At 35.8% G+C, this 15,931-nt stretch overlaps 1 protein-coding gene across 5 annotated transcripts in view; it reads left to right on the top strand.

Moving 5' to 3' along the window:
• Positions 1-15,931, top strand: part of TUSC3 (tumor suppressor candidate 3) — a 275,406-nt gene that overhangs the window by 105,561 nt on the left and 153,914 nt on the right. For all 5 annotated transcript variants that reach the window (XM_043560296.1, XM_043560263.1, XM_043560270.1 and 2 more), the window contains exon 2: positions 15,272-15,441. In XM_043560296.1, coding sequence (XP_043416231.1) covers positions 15,272-15,441 — 170 coding nt within the window. The remainder of the gene's footprint in view (positions 1-15,271; positions 15,442-15,931) is intronic.

Here is a 15,931-nt window from a genome sequence, read left to right as displayed (position 1 = left end):
TAGTTGTAAGATCATCATCCTTGGGTATTTAACAACAACAAACACAGTACTACTAATAATACTGCATTATATTCGTATAGTAGTTTATCACTTACAAAGATTTTTATCTGTCACCCATTGTGTGTTTATCAATAAATCTGTATATTGATAAGATTGGTTAGATGTTAGTAGATGAGTCCATAGATTCTAAGAGGTGAAGTGACTTGTCCAAGCTTTCCTGTTTAGTGACCAGAACTTCGTTCTTTTTCCTTGTTCTGCATTACTTGTAGACTTGCTTGGTACCGTCGGGTTTAACTCTGGGTATTGTCTCATCAATGAAGATTTGATTGAGTTTTGAAGCTAGAAGTGTGCATATAGAAATTCAGTAAGTTATGTATTCATTAGATTTCTTGGACATTATTTTTCTTGATTTTTACAACTTAAGTACAGAATTTTAATTCAGAACATAAAGGTTTTTCTTGCTGAGGTGCTTTTTCCATAATTTTGTTCCCATCATTTAGGAATATATAATGGTCAGTGCTTATAGGGTGTGTGGCATGCTCAACAGTTTACATGGGGTACTTTTTAAAATCAGAAAAGTATGTAAGTTATGACTATATAGTTTGGTGATTTTTTTTTTTTTTTTTTTTTGGAAACTGACATTACCAGATTCTCAGAAGTCAGCCATCAGCCCCCTTTGGTTATTACTCATTCCCACTCCCAAAGTTAATGACAATCTTGACTTTTCTTTTTATAGATTACCTTTAGTTATTTTTGAATAGTTGACTCATCACTCATTATATTTGTGAAATTCATCCAAATTTTTCAAGTAGTTGTAGTTTATTCATCCTCATTGATGTATAGTATGTACTATATGAACATACCACAATTTATTAATCCATTCTATTGTTGATGAGCTTTTGAGATGTATCCAAACTGGAGCTTTTAAGAATAATGCTGCAATGAACATGAATGTACATGCCTTTTGGAGAGCATTTATATATGCATTTCTGTTAGGTAGTGATCTAGGAATGGAATTGTTGGTTTATAAAACATACAGTTAAGTGCTTTTCAAATCCATTGTACCATTTTACACTCCCTTCAGTGTAGGACATTCAGGGATTGTCTTTTTCTCCCCTTGTAGTCTTTCCGGTGGGTGCTTAGTATTATCACATTATGGTTTTTGTTTGCTTTTATTTGATGAATGATCATATCGAGCACCTTTTCTGATGTTAGTGGATATTTTCTCTTGGGAAGTATCTATTCAGATCTTTTTGTGCTGTTTAAAAAGTCAGGTAGTCTTTTTCTTACTGAGTTGTAAGGAGTCCTGTGTATATTCCTCTTCTAAAGTCTTTGTCACTTATGTGTATGGCCAGTATCTTTTCCTATCTGTGATTTGCGTTTTCCCTCTTTATGGTATCTTCCATAAATTAATAAAGTTCAGTTTACCAATGTTTTTCTTTTATGATTGATAATTCCTCCTCCTCCTCTTCCTCCTCATATTTACTTCTAAAGATTTTGTTTTGACTTTCATATTTGTGACTAAAATCCTATTTGGAATTAACTTTTATGTATGTTGTAAGGTGTGGGTCTAGATTCAAACTCAGATTAGAATAATCTGCAAGTATTGTACATTTTCCTTTCTCTAAATGGCATTTATGTAATTGTACTGGTTTAGGGTTTTGATGAACTTGATGTTAGGGTAAAATATGGTGACCGGGAAGCTGTTTAATTAGACTGACATATGAATGTTGGGAGTAAAGAATGGGGGATAATTGATGCACCAGTTGCCTTCTTGTGATAGCTTTTTGGCAGTAACAATTTTAGGTACTGCTCTTGTTTTGGTTTGGATAATGGAAAAAAAAAAAAAAGAAAGGAAAACCTGTAACCTGTGAAAATGTTGGCCAGAATCAGAATTTTTATTATAGATTTAAAATTCTTTTTTTTTTTTTAAATTTAAGTATGTTCAGGGTTATTTTACATTTTGAGAGAGTAATTTCGGTGTATCTTTTATATAACTGATTTATACAAGTCATATCCATGATTTCAGTATTTTCTGTGGAAAGCCCATAATTAAACAAGCTTTATAATGGTTCTGTTTAGTCATATCTTAGTTTCAGTCATTGAGACCATCTCACTGAATAGACTAAGACTAATAGCTATCCTTTTCTTGTCAGATGAAGAAATGAAAGTTAAAAGGGTTAAATTTTCTTTCATACTGATTAGAATTTGGAATTCCAAGGCTAGAAGCCGCAAATCTTAATTTTAAGTTTTCATGGTGCTGACTCTTGACTCGTATCTACTATACATACTTTGCAATCATCTTTATTGAGACCTTTGAGAATCCTCAGATATTTAGTACCAAAATGATGTCTTCTAGAGGAACTATACATTTTATGTGCATTGCTTCACAGTACATGTTATTTTCATGAACGTTTTTATGTTTTCTCACCTCATGCAGGTACTGAGTATGTGAAAACAGGTAGAGAACAACTAATCTAGGTTGAGAGATGGGTATTTAGCATTGGGCCAGGCTCACTCATTAGTAGGTAGAAGACTTCCTTATGCCCACTAGCCCATGACATTTAATTTTTTTAAAACAGTGTTATTTAGACATATATTACACATCATAAAATTTACCTATTTCAGCTATACAATTTAGTGATTTTCATTAACTTTAGCCGAGTGGTGCAACATCACCACAAATCAGTTTTAGAACATTTTATTCCTCTAATAGCAGCCTCCTGCCCATTACAGTTAATCCCTGTTACTACCCCTCAGCAACAAGTTACTTATTTTCTCTATAAATATGCTTTTTCTGGAAACTTCATATAAATGGAAACATACAGTGTGTGGTCTTTTTTATATCTGGCTTCTTTCAGTGAGTATAATGTTTTTTTTTTTAATTTTTTTTAACGTTTATTTATTTTTGAGACAGAGAGAGACAGAGCATGAACAGGGGAGGGGCAGAGAGAGAGGGAGACACAGAATCTGAAACGGGCTCCAGGCTCTGAGCTGTCAGCACAGAGCCCAACGTGGGGCTCGAACTCACGGTTTGTGAGATCATGACCTGAGCCGAAGTCGGACGCTTAACCGACTGAGCCACCCAGGCGCCCCGAATGTTTTTGAGGTTTATCCATGTTGTCCCGTTTCTAGTACTTTGTTCCTTTTTATTTCCCAGTAGTATCCATTGAATGGGTATACTACATTTCCTTTGTCCATTAACCAGCATTTAGGTTTTGATGACATTTAAATTTAAAATCATGCTTCTATAAAATTGTAAATTTCTTTGACCATAATGTGGTAATTTGTTAATGATTAGATTCTTCCTTGCCAAGGCATATAGTAGTTTATACTTGCACCAGGTTCCTTGAGTTAGAATTGTAGTTTGAAATTCAATCTTGATATGTTTTAAAGTTACAGAAGTACAGCTAATCAGATCTCTTCTGCACGTTACTTCCTAAATAGAGAATCTGACACTTTAGTCTCTTTAATCATGTGTTCTAAGTTTTACTTGAAAAAAAAATTTTTTAATGTTTATTTATTTCTGAGACAGAGAGAGACAGAGCATGAATGGGGGAAGGGCAGAGAGAGAGGGGGACACAGAATCAGAAGCCGGCTCCAGGCTCTGAGCTGTCAGCACAGAGCCCGACGCGGAGCTCAAACTCACAGACCGCGAGATCGTGACCTGAGCCGAAGTTGGACGCTCAACTGACTCAGCCACCCAGGCACCCCGGAAAAAAAATTAATGTTTATTTTGGAGAGAGAGAGAGAGCGAGCGAGCACGAGTGGAGGAGGGGCAGAGACAGAGAGGGAGACACAGAATCCGAACCAGGCTCCAGGCTCCGAGCTGTCAGCACAGAGCCTGACGTGGGGCTTGAACTGGTGAGATCATGACCTGAGCTGAAGTTGAACCCTTAACCGACTGAGCCACCCAGGCGCCAGCTAAGTTTACTTTTAGTAGTCAGCATTTTTGCTCTTAAGCTCAAGTGTGTTGTTAGTATATTGGCACTTTTAAAATACATTTTTCTGTATTAACTAAAAACCTTTAAGCAGTTGGAAACTACACAGTAATTGTTTATCTAGGCTTGATTTTGCCATATATCATACATGCTTACAAAGAATTACTTTCTAAACCTAGTCAGGGAATTAAATTGGAGGAAGTTTTACAATAAACTGTCACTGGGTAGAAATGTCTAATTTTGTTTAAATAGTTCCATTTTAAAAACAAAAAAAAGAATGTATGTGTTTACATATATATCATATACATACATGTATATATCTGTATAACATACACACACACATCCCATTACATAGAGATAATAGCATAGGCATTAATGATAGAGAAGCCAAGTTTGAATCCCTTTTAACTACTTACTAATTTGATCTCAAGTAATTGAGGTTCACCAAACCCAAACTTTTTTCTGTAGAATGGGTTGTTGGTATGGCACCTGACACATTGTAAAATGAGGCATGCCTAGTATGATGCCTGGCACATTGGAAGTACTTAATATTTGTCCCTTTCCATTGATTTTGAGCCTCATATTATGGTACAGATGAGGATGCTACATTTAAAAAATAAATGAATTATTATGATTTCTGTAATGAATGTAGTTAAAAGTCATTGTCTCTGTTGACATGAGTGAGGTGGGAAGGCAAAAATTTTAATTTGGCTTAGATAGTTTTTTTTCCCCTTTGTTTATAAAGGTCATTTATGTTGTTAATGTAGTTATTTGTATGCCTTCTAACATTTCCTTGTGTTTTTCTAGTGTACACAGATGAGAGAATTCAGAAATGAGTCGATACTATATATTTTAGAGTAATTTCAGGTGCCTTTGACTTTGGGATTGTTGACTTTTAAACAAGGAAAAGATGCTTTCAGTAGGGGATATAGAAACTGATCACTTGCTTCTTATGGATAGAAAATAGAATAAAATTAAATGACCTAACATACAGAAATATTTGCAAATACCTTCTCCCATTCAGTAGGTTGCCTTTTAGTTTTGTTGATTTGTTTCCTTTGCTGTGCGGTAGTATTGGCAAGGATGTGGAGAAAAAAGAACCCTCGTGCACTGTGGGTGGAAGTGCAAACTGGTGCAGCCACTCTGGAAAAACAGTATGGAGGATCCTCAGAAAGTTAAAAATAGAACTACCCTATGATCCAGTAATTACACTGCTGGGTGTTTACCTAAAAAGTACAAAAACACTAATTCAAAGGGATACACGCACCTCTATGTTTATTGCAGCATTATTTAGGTAGTCAAATTATGGAAGCGGTCCAGGTGTCCATCGATTGATAAAAGGATGAAGTAGGGTGTGTGTATATATATGTATATATACATATATACATCGTTGAATTGTTGAATCACTATTTTTTTATTTATTTAAAAAATTTTTTTTTATTCAGTATATGAAATTTATTGTCAAATTGGTTTCCATACAACACCCAGTGCTCATCCCAAAAGGTGCCCTCCTCAATACCCCTCACCCACCCTTCCCTCCCTCCCACCCCCCATCAACCCTCAGTTTGTTCTCAGTTTTTAAGAGTCTCTTATGCTTTGGCTCTCTTCCACTCTAACCTCATTTTTTTTTTTCCTTCCCCTCCCCCATGGGTTTCTGTTAAGTTTCTCAGGATCCACATAAGAGTGAAAACATATGGTATCTGTCTTTCTCTGTATGGCTTATTTCACTTAGCATCACACTCTCCAGTTCCATCCACGTTGCTACAAAGGGCCATATTTCGTTCTTTCTCATTGCCATGTAGTACTCCATTGTGTATATAAACCACAATTTCTTTATCCATTCATCAGTTGATGGACATTTAGGCTCTTTCCATAATTTAGCTATTGTTGAGAGTGCTGCTATGAACATTGGGGTACAAGTGGCCCTATGCATCAGTGCTCCTGTATCCCTTGGGTAAATTCCTAGCAGTGCTATTGCTGGGTCATAGGGTAGGTCTATTTTTAATTTTCTGAGGAACCTCCACACTGCTTTCCAGAGTGGCTGCACCAATTTGCATTGAATCACTATTTTGTACACCTGAAACTACAATAACACTGTTACCCATACTGGAATTAAAATAAAAGATTCATATCCATATCAAAAGAAGTTGCACATCTAAATACCGAAGCCTAAGTTTATACCTATTCTATTTCTACATATGGGAATAGCATCACAATAAAAATAATTAAGGCACTTGGGATAAGGGGCTGCAAGAATTCCTTTTCTTCAAAGAGGGATCAGAGCACTATTAAAGTTTGAGAAACATCACTCTATAAAGTCAATGATGGAAGGGACTGTATCGTATTTACCCTTCTATTCTCAGGTCCTAATTCAGTGCCTGGCACATAGGAGATAGTAAATATTTTTTGAAATACAGAATGCTTCTCATGTGTAAATAGATGCACCTTTGGAGTTGTGCTTCGGTTTTTCAGGGCATGCTTCAGGAGGCATCCTGCGTACTAGGCAATGAGTCTATCAAAATCTGTTGACTGAAGGAAGAGTTTTGCCTTTTTTCTCACCTTCACGATCCTGATCCTAATATTTTCAAAAAATAGAAATAATTATTCATTTTAAAAATGTGCCAGTATCAAGCAACACTTAAATGTAATTTTTCTCTGAACTTAGAGCACAGAAGCTTCCATTCCAACTTAGACTAACCAATAGGTAAAACTTGTGCATATTAAAAACTTGAGAGACCTAATGTATATTTATATCATATACTTATGCATGTCTTTTTTTTATTTTGACATATGGTTTATCTTTGAACAACATTGGTTTCATCACTGCAGGTCCCCTTATATGTGGATTTTTTATAGTATAGTACTGTAAATATGTTTTCTCTTTTTTATAACTTAATTAACATTTACTTTTCTCTAGCTACTTGTTTGTAAGAATACAGTGTATAATACAGATAATGTACAAAATATTTGTTAATAGACTATAGTTTCAGTCAGGCTTCCAGTCAACAGTAGGCCATTAGTAGTTAACTATTGGGGGAGTTAAAAGTTATTGGTGGATTTTCAGCTGCATGGGGGGTCAGGGGCATTAACCCCAGGGTTTTTCAAGGGTCACCTGTAATTTTAAATTTATAGAAATGTTGCAGAAATTGTACACTGGTCCCATACGCCTTTCACTCAGTGTCTCCCAGAGTTAACAATACGTACGGTTACCAAAAATGAGATGTTAACTTTGGCTCAGTATTATTAACTAACCTATAGATATTATTCACATATCACTAGTTATTTCACAAATGTCTCTATCCTGTTCCAGAATCCATTCCAGAGTTTCACATTGTATTTAGTTGTCATTCTCTTTTGTCTTCTGCATTCTATGACAGTTCCTCTGTGGTTGCTTATTTTCATGAACTTGACACCTTGGAAGGACTGGTCTATTTTGTAGAATGTTACTAGTGTGGGCTTGTATGATGTTTTTTTTTCATGATTAGATTGAGGTCATGTGTTTCTGGCAAGAATAATATGCTCTTCTCAGTATCAAGGAATACATGATGTTCATCTCTTATTACCGTATTGTTAACATTGACTGCTTGGGAAAGGTATTGGCTAGGTTGCTTCACTATCACAGTACTATTTTTCTATTGATAATTAATAAACATTTTTAGGAAGATACTTTGAGACTATGCAAATATTCTGCTTCTCTTCAAAATTGTACCTCCTAACTAAGCTTAGAACCCATTGATGTTACTTACTGTGGTATTCCTCTTACCCCTAATACTTCTCCATTTATTATTTGGAATTCTTCTCTGAGGAAGAGTAATCCCTTTCTCCTATTTGTATTTGTTTGTTGTTTTAAACTTTTTTTTAAGTTTACTTACTTATTTTGAGAAAGAGACAGCGCAAGTGAGGGAGAGAGAGAGAATCCCAAGCAGGCTCTGCGCTGTGAGTGCAGAGCCTGACATGGGGCTTGAACTCGGGAAACTGTGAGATCGTGTCCTGAGCTGAAACCTAGAGTGGGATGGTTAACCTACTCAGCCACCCAGGTGCCCCTCTCCTATTTGTTTTCTCATTCAGTAATTTACATGTAAGTATGGACTCATAGACTTTTTTTTTTTTCCTCTTAGTATTTGGTTTAAAATTCAGTACTGGGGCGCCTGGGTGGCGCGGTCGGTTAAGCGTCCGACTTCAGCCAGGTCACGATCTCGCCGTCCGGGAGTTCGAGCCCCGCGTCGGGCTCTGGGCTGATGGCTCAGAGCCTGGAGCCTGTTTCTGATTCTGTGTCTCCCTCTCTCTCTGCCCCTCCCCCGTTCATGCTCTGTCTCTCTCTGTCCCAAAAATAAATAAACGTTGAAAAAAAAATTAAAAAAACAAAAAAAAACAAAAAAAAACAAAAAATAAAATTCAGTACTATGGTCATTTTTATTGTTGCTTAAACTTTACAGCTTTGGTTATTGGGAGCTTTTTCTAGTTGGTTCCTATGCCCTTTGACATGCCTTTCTTGAGCACTTGTTTACTTTCTGGTACCACAAGATACTCTAGTCTCATGTTGTTTTTCTCTGTCTCAGCCTTTTAATCAGTTGCTGCTCTAAGAAACCTTGGTTCTTTTTAATAGAGAATGTTGTTTAGAAACTAAGATCTCAGTGCTATCTGTGCTGTTGGGATGTTCTTGTTCCTCAGCCTTCTCATTGAACATAGTTATGAAATATATTTATAGTAATCCATACATATGTGTGTGTCTGTATACTTGTACATATGTTTATGTATGTGTTTATCTGTTTTAAAAGTCATACTTAATATGGATGCCTCTGTCTCCTGTTTAATACCATAGCATTGTTCCTTGTTTTCCCTTTTCCTTACTTGTAAGTTCTTTTGTTTTGAAAATAATAAATCTGATAATTATATATATTTAATTTTTTCTTCAACTCTAGTATACTCATAAAGTAACACAATTGCTAATTTTGTGAGAAATAGAACAACAAACTAGAGTATGGGATTTATATACAGTTCTTTTCTCTTTAGCTTTAAGAGTATCCAGTCAAATACTGTTTTCCAAAGTAGGTGTATATGATTGATTTGTAATACAGTGAGCTTTGCTTTTTAAAGTTTATATTTCATTTCAGAACCCCCCACCCCATCCTGGTTGATTTTTAAAAAATACTTAAAATTCATTTTTGGGTTGTATATTTCTATGGGTTTTGGCAAAAGCCTAGTTTTGTTTCCATCACCACATTCATGAGAGACAACACTTCAGTCACCCCTTATGCTTATATTTTAGAAGAAAACATTAAAAGTTGTTTGGTACTTGAAATGCATAAGAAAATTTTACCAGTGGATTTTACTCTGTTTGGTTTGAATCACCACATTAAGAGAGAAACTTGTTTGAGTAATCAAACGGTTAGGATATTAAAAGAGAATAGGAGGGAGACTTCTTAATGGCACCATCATTTGTTATTCGTTGTGGCGCCAGAACATGGATTTGTTTTTTCAGATTTTAAAGGACTGAGATTTTTCACAGTGTAAATTGAAACTTTTTAAAGAGAAATAATTCACAAAGTATAATCAAATACTTTAATTAATTATTTGAGAGAGACAGAGCACATGTGAGTGAGGGGCAGAGAGAGAAGCGGGGCTCACCTGATGCGGGGCTCATCATCACCCAGTGTGGGCACGAGATCACCCGATGTGGGACTTGAATGCATGAACCGTGAAATCATGACCTGAGCCAAAGTCAGATGCTTAATGACTGAGCCACCCAAGTGCCCTCAAATACATACTTTTAAAATATTACTTTGCTAGTGCTCACCCTGTAAGCAAAATTAACATAATTTAGAAGTGATGAAATCTTATCCTAGTGCTGTTTTAATTTGAATCCGTATGGAAAGGGGTTTATTCCATATATTTTAATGTCTTCCATAAAATTGTGTTTGTGAATAGATGACAGATAAAGGACTTGAGGTAACTAGGAACATGGAACAGTTATGCAGAATTGTAGAAAATTGTTCAGTTTTGCCAGCAAATCGCAGTGCAAATTAAAACAATGAGATACCGTTTTTACTTAAGTTAGTAGAGAGAATATGAATGAACATGAGTACCCTAATCTGGTAAAGGTGTGGTGACACTCAAGTACATGAATACATTGCAGGCAGCATTAGCAGTCCACACTGATACCCTGCTTTTAAGCACGGTAGGAACAAAAATACCAATGTAGTTGACCCTTGAAGAATGCAGGAGTTAGGGGTGGTGACTCCCATGCAGTTGAAAATCCAAGTATCACTTTTGAGTCCCCAGAACTTAACTACTAATAGCCTTCCTTTGCCCTAAAGCCTTACAATGACATCAGCAATTAACACATATTTTGTATGTTGTATTAAATACTGTTTTTTCACAATAATATGTTAACTTTTTTTCTTTTTCAGTATTTCTAAGTTACACAGGTTTTTCAAATGGTCTCAAACAAATCTCCAAAAAATTTCCTATATACTTATTTGTTTATATATTTATATTATTTCTATTTCTATTTCTCTTTGAGAGATAAATATATCTCCTTTGAGATATAAACCCCGTTGAGAGTGGGGTTGCAAGAGAGAGAATCCCACAAGGGGCAGAGAGAGAGAGAAGCAGGGCCCCCCCCCGAAGTGGGGCTCGTGGGTTTTGTTTTGTTTTGTTTTGTTTTTTAACTGGAAGTAGGGCTTGTGCTCACCCAGAGCAAGGCTCGGAGTTCATCTGATGTGGGACTTGAACTCACTAACAGTGAAATCATGACCTGAGCCGAAGATAAATGCTTAATGCCTGAGCCACCCAGGCACCTGTCCTGCATGTTTATTGAAAAAAGTTCATATCTCATTGGACCCACACACTTGGAAACGTGTGTTGTAGAGGGTCAACTGTAGTTAGTCTATCAGGCTGATGTACCCTGATGGAACTGATGGGTATTTTCTTCTAAAAAAGTATTTTCCTGATTATTTGCTACATAAAATTGGAATTTTACTTCTTTCCAGGCATGACTGTGTAAAAGTTACATGTTGACATTGGTGTTGAATGGGACTGTGTACCCTAAAATCTGTAGCACCGTGACTGTCAAATTATAGAATCCGAATAGTCAGAAAAAGGGAAGATTTATTATTTGCTTAATTCTGAAAGAGTAACTACCCAGTAACTAAAAGTGTACTTTAAAAAAGGAATTTGGGGCACCTGGGTGGCTTAGTTGGTTAGGTGTCTGACTCAGAGTTCATGAGTTTGAGCCCCATGTGGGGCTCTGTGCTGACAGCGTGGGGCCTGGAGCCTACTTTGGATTCTGCGTGTGTCTCTCTCTCTGCCCCTCCCCTACTCACGCTGTCTCAAAAATAAGTAAACATTAAGTAATAAAAAAGAATCCACTTTAGCTAAGTTATTATACATTTTTTGTATAATTTTTAAAGGGTGGATGTAACTTATTTAGTCTCTGTCAGTAAGAAGCTTCATATTATCTGAAAGATGGAAGCACTGGGAAATATGAATCACAGGCTTGTTTACCTGCTTCTTTTCTTTAACATGTGTTTTGATGGAATGAAAGTGTATGTGGAATATCTGTTAATGTAGGTGGATGTTTGTGGAAAGTGAGTGCCATATTTAACCTTTCAAGTCTTGAAGGCTTAAAAAAATTTTTGTAACTATATACATCCTGACAAAAGATATTTTAGAATATATGGATACATTTTTCTTAGCTGATTATGATGTTGTGACAGAATCCAGTTGTGAAACTATGAGGGACAGCTACCCATATCCACCATTCAGAGAGTAGTTATTCTTGACAAGTTGAATTATATTTCCATACTCTCTTTTAGGCATATTTAGCAGAACTAGATTTGTAACTCCTAAAAGGTCAGTAAACAACCTGTATTTAGTATTTGACTTGATCTTTTTTTTTTTTTTTTTTTTTTTTGGCAGGTTGGGCAGGGGGAATTATGTTTTCAAATTATGTGATTTAAAGAATGCATTGATTGATATTTGGGGGAGGCAAATCTCCATGGATCTCTCATATTTCTGCACGTCTGAACCCAGGCATTAGCTGGACTGTCTTTTCAAGGATATTGTTGTACAAACAGCCTTGAAAGATAGTAAATTGATTTTAATTTAGATTTCTTTTTTTTTTTTTAACGTTTATTTATTTTTGACACAGAGAGAGACAGAGAATGAATGGGGGAGGGTCAGAGAGAATGAGACACAGAATCTGAAATAGGCTCGAGGCTCTGAGCTGTCAGCACAGAGCCCGATGTGGGGCTCGAACTCACGGACCGTGAGATCATGACCTGAGCTGCAGTCTGATGCTCAACTGACTGAGCCACCCAGGTGCCCCTAATTTAGATTTCTTTAGAAATCTAGACTTAGGAAAGTTTCAGGACAGATTTATTTCCTGTTCAGGATAATAAAGATCATTTTTACCTCTAGAGCAGAGGTTGGGCATGTTTGCCAGCAGTACCTTTAAAAGATTGGGTTTTCTTAACCTTAGAGTTCTTCAGCTCTCTCATAAACCCGCTAAATGATCATCTATCCGGCCTGTTCCACACCAGCCCCATGAGACTTGGGTGACAACATGGAGCTCATGGTGCCTTTTGTACCATGAGAATGGATTAACAAGTATGATGTATGTGTGTTTATAAAATGGAGTCACTTATATGTTGAATTAAATATATATATATATTTGAAATCATAGAAACAGTAGGGACAGAAAAGTCGTTGTCAGGAGCAGGCCCATAAAAGGGTGGTGGTGGAGGGGGACAAGGAAACTTGATAAAAGGTTACAAACTTTTAGATATAAGCTGAATAAGGTCTGAGGATCTAATGTATAACATGGTGACTATAGAACTTAAGTGTTCTCGCCCCCCCCACCATAAATAAAGGAAAGAAAAAAAAGTATTCTGTGTGAGGTGATGAATATGTCAGTTAACTAGATGGAAGGAATCTTTTCACAGTGTATATGTACATCCATTCATCATGTTGTATACTTTAAATATCTTACAGTTTTGTCACTTATACTTCAGAAAAGCTGGAAAACAAATAAACCTTGCCAGAGAAAGAAAGTATATTTCTGACTCAGGATACTTGTTTTTGCCAGCACGCTTGAAACTGGCTTGCTTCTTTGATAACTGAAAAAGTGGAAGTAGAACAAAATCTTCTACTTTTCAAATTTATTTAATGTCATGATAGATAACGTATTGGTGTAAAGATGTGATTGTTTTTACAAGAAAAAATAGAGTAAGGTTATTATAGACTTATTGTAGAATAGAATTAGATTATTATAAAATCTAATTGTTATAGAATTATTATTAGAGAATTTAAAAGGAACGTGTGTGTGTGGGAGTGTCTCGGTAGCCCAGTCGGTTAAGCGTCTGGACTCTTGGTTTTGGCTCAGGTCACGCTCTCACTGATGAGATCAAGCCCCGCGTCGGGATCTGCACTGACAGCGCTCAGCCTGCTTGGGATTCTCTCCCTCTCTGCCCCTCCCCCCTTGGGTTGTGCGTTCTCTCTCTTCCTCTCAAGATAAATAAATAAAAAAAAATAATAGAGGAAAGTGTGTGTGTGTGTGTGTGTGTGTGTATTTGTTGAGAAAAGTGTACTAAAACACCCTAGGAACCTGCAGACAAACTGCTGTTTTTTAGACCAGTTCTTTTTGCCCTCATTAATGAGTGTATTAAGACTTTGCTTGATTTGCTAGTTGGAGGGTCTGTCTTTACATAGAGGGTCACAGTCCCTATAAATAAAATGCTTTATTTTAAAATTATTTCAGAAGAATTTATAGATGCTAAATTGACTCACTGAGTGTTAAGGTAAACAATTGAAGATTTTAAATCATATTAAATATATGACAATTTTTATAAGACAAACACTAGTAAATTATGCTTAACATGGAAACAGCCTCACTTTATTCCTCAGAATTCAAAGTAAGAAAAGTTAGTGTAAGTCCTTCTGCTCAGTTTTTAGCTGTTTTGTGTGTATTGCTGAAGCAGAGCAGTGTCTTCTAAAATTTTATTTAACTTTCAGTTTAGCAAGAGTATTGTTTTTATGGAAATATATTCACGTTCTATCTGCACGTGGAATTACAGGCCTACAGACAAATATAATCAAATCCAAATAATTAGCCTGTTTTGAGATTAGGATGAATTTCAGCTGGTACTTTTTTGGTAAGGTAAAATTTTGTTGTCTTTTTTTTTAAGTAACATTATCCCAGTAATTAGTTATAATATTTCTTTTTTGTTATTGTCACCCTGCCATTGTGCATTTACCTGAATGTTGTGCCCAACTACTAACTAAGCATGATGCTCTTTGAGCAGGTTACTGCCCCTGCTTCCCTTTTCTCTTCCATTTCTTTTATCTTTTTTCTCCCTCAGGTAGGTGCAGAGCAGTTCAGCAAGTCTTTTACCCTAACTCAGGGTAAGATGCCTGCCTCTCCTCTCTCTTTCTCCTCCTTTCTTAAAAGTTTTATTGGGTTATCATTGATATACAAAACATTGAACACCCTTAATATATATATTGGTGACTTCAACATATGTACACACCTGTGATTCCGTTACCACAATCAAAATACCAAACACATGGATCACTTTCAAAAATTGCCTTGTGTTCTTTGCATGTGTGCCTGCGTGTGTGTATGTGGTGGTGTGAACACTTAACATGAGATCTGTCCTCTTTAGCATATTTTAAAGGTCACAATACTCAGTTGTTAACTATAGATACTGTGTGGTCCAGTAGATCTCAGGAACTTACTCATCTTGCTTAACTGAAACTTTATACCCATTGAGCAACAATTGTCCATTTCTTCCTCCCCTAACCCCTGGCAACCACTGTTTTTTCTCTGCTTCTAGGAGTTTGACTATTTTGGGAACCTCATACAAGTGGAATCATGCCATATTTATTCTTACACGACTGGCTTATTTCACTTGGCGTAATACCCTGTATTTTTATCCATGTTGTTGCAAATAGCAGGATTTCCTTCTTTTTTTAACATTGGACATCCTTTTTCAGAGCCTTCCTATATTTGCTTTTTATGTAATGGACAGCATGTTTTCCTGTATTTAGTGGTAGATTAGGGAAAAGCATGTGTGTTTTATCTTTGTGGAAGTGGTAGTCTGTTTTACTTTTTACGTCTGTTTTATAAACCTTTGCAATCTTTAGGGAAAATAAAATGAAATATTTTATGCATATACAGTCAATTAATAATAGATATATTCACCAAAAGAAAAACTTTTAACAGAAATTATTTTGGGGTAAGGTAGAATCTCATGCAATTCAGTATATATGAAATACATAGTGGAGGACTTTAACCCTGTGTAAATTTAAGTTCCTGTGTTTAATTGCAGAATCTTTTAGCTGAAAAAGTAGAACAGCTGATGGAATGGAGTTCCAGGCGCTCAATCTTCCGAATGAATGGCGATAAATTCCGAAAATTTATAAAGGCACCACCTCGAAACTATTCTATGATTGTTATGTTCACTGCTCTTCAGCCTCAACGGCAGTGTTCTGTGTGCAGGTAATTTATGTGTTCTAAAAAATTTTAAAACTACTATCCCATGCTTGTATATTTATTACACTTAAGTAAATCTATGTAATAGAATTCAGCAGCTGTTCAAGGTTACAGTCTGCTCTAAATGTGCACTTCAAGGTAAGCTCAATATCGGTATATTTTAGAAAATAATTTTGGCTAATATTCTTTTACTGTGTGTAATACTTATTAACCAATGCAAGAGTAATCATAAAACATATTTTCTTCTTTATGTCCTGTATAAAGGTAAATGTGTGATAAGATTTGTTTCGAATATTGTCTGTAAGTTACCTAATTATATTTTATGGGCAATCAAGTAACCTCCTTAAACATATTCTATTTTAACAGTTTAATCGAGAGTCATACTTTTACCTACAGAAATCCATTTACTTTTAATTGCTTCAAGTGATTAGACGGTTCTTCTATAAAACAGAAGTAAATCATTCATTTATAAATTTATTTATTTAAAAATTTTTTT

The sequence above is a fragment of the Prionailurus bengalensis genome, chromosome B1, assembly GCF_016509475.1.
Source record: "Prionailurus bengalensis isolate Pbe53 chromosome B1, Fcat_Pben_1.1_paternal_pri, whole genome shotgun sequence".
Taxonomy (NCBI): Eukaryota; Metazoa; Chordata; class Mammalia; order Carnivora; family Felidae; genus Prionailurus; species Prionailurus bengalensis.
This window is presented reverse-complemented; position numbering and strand designations above follow the sequence as displayed.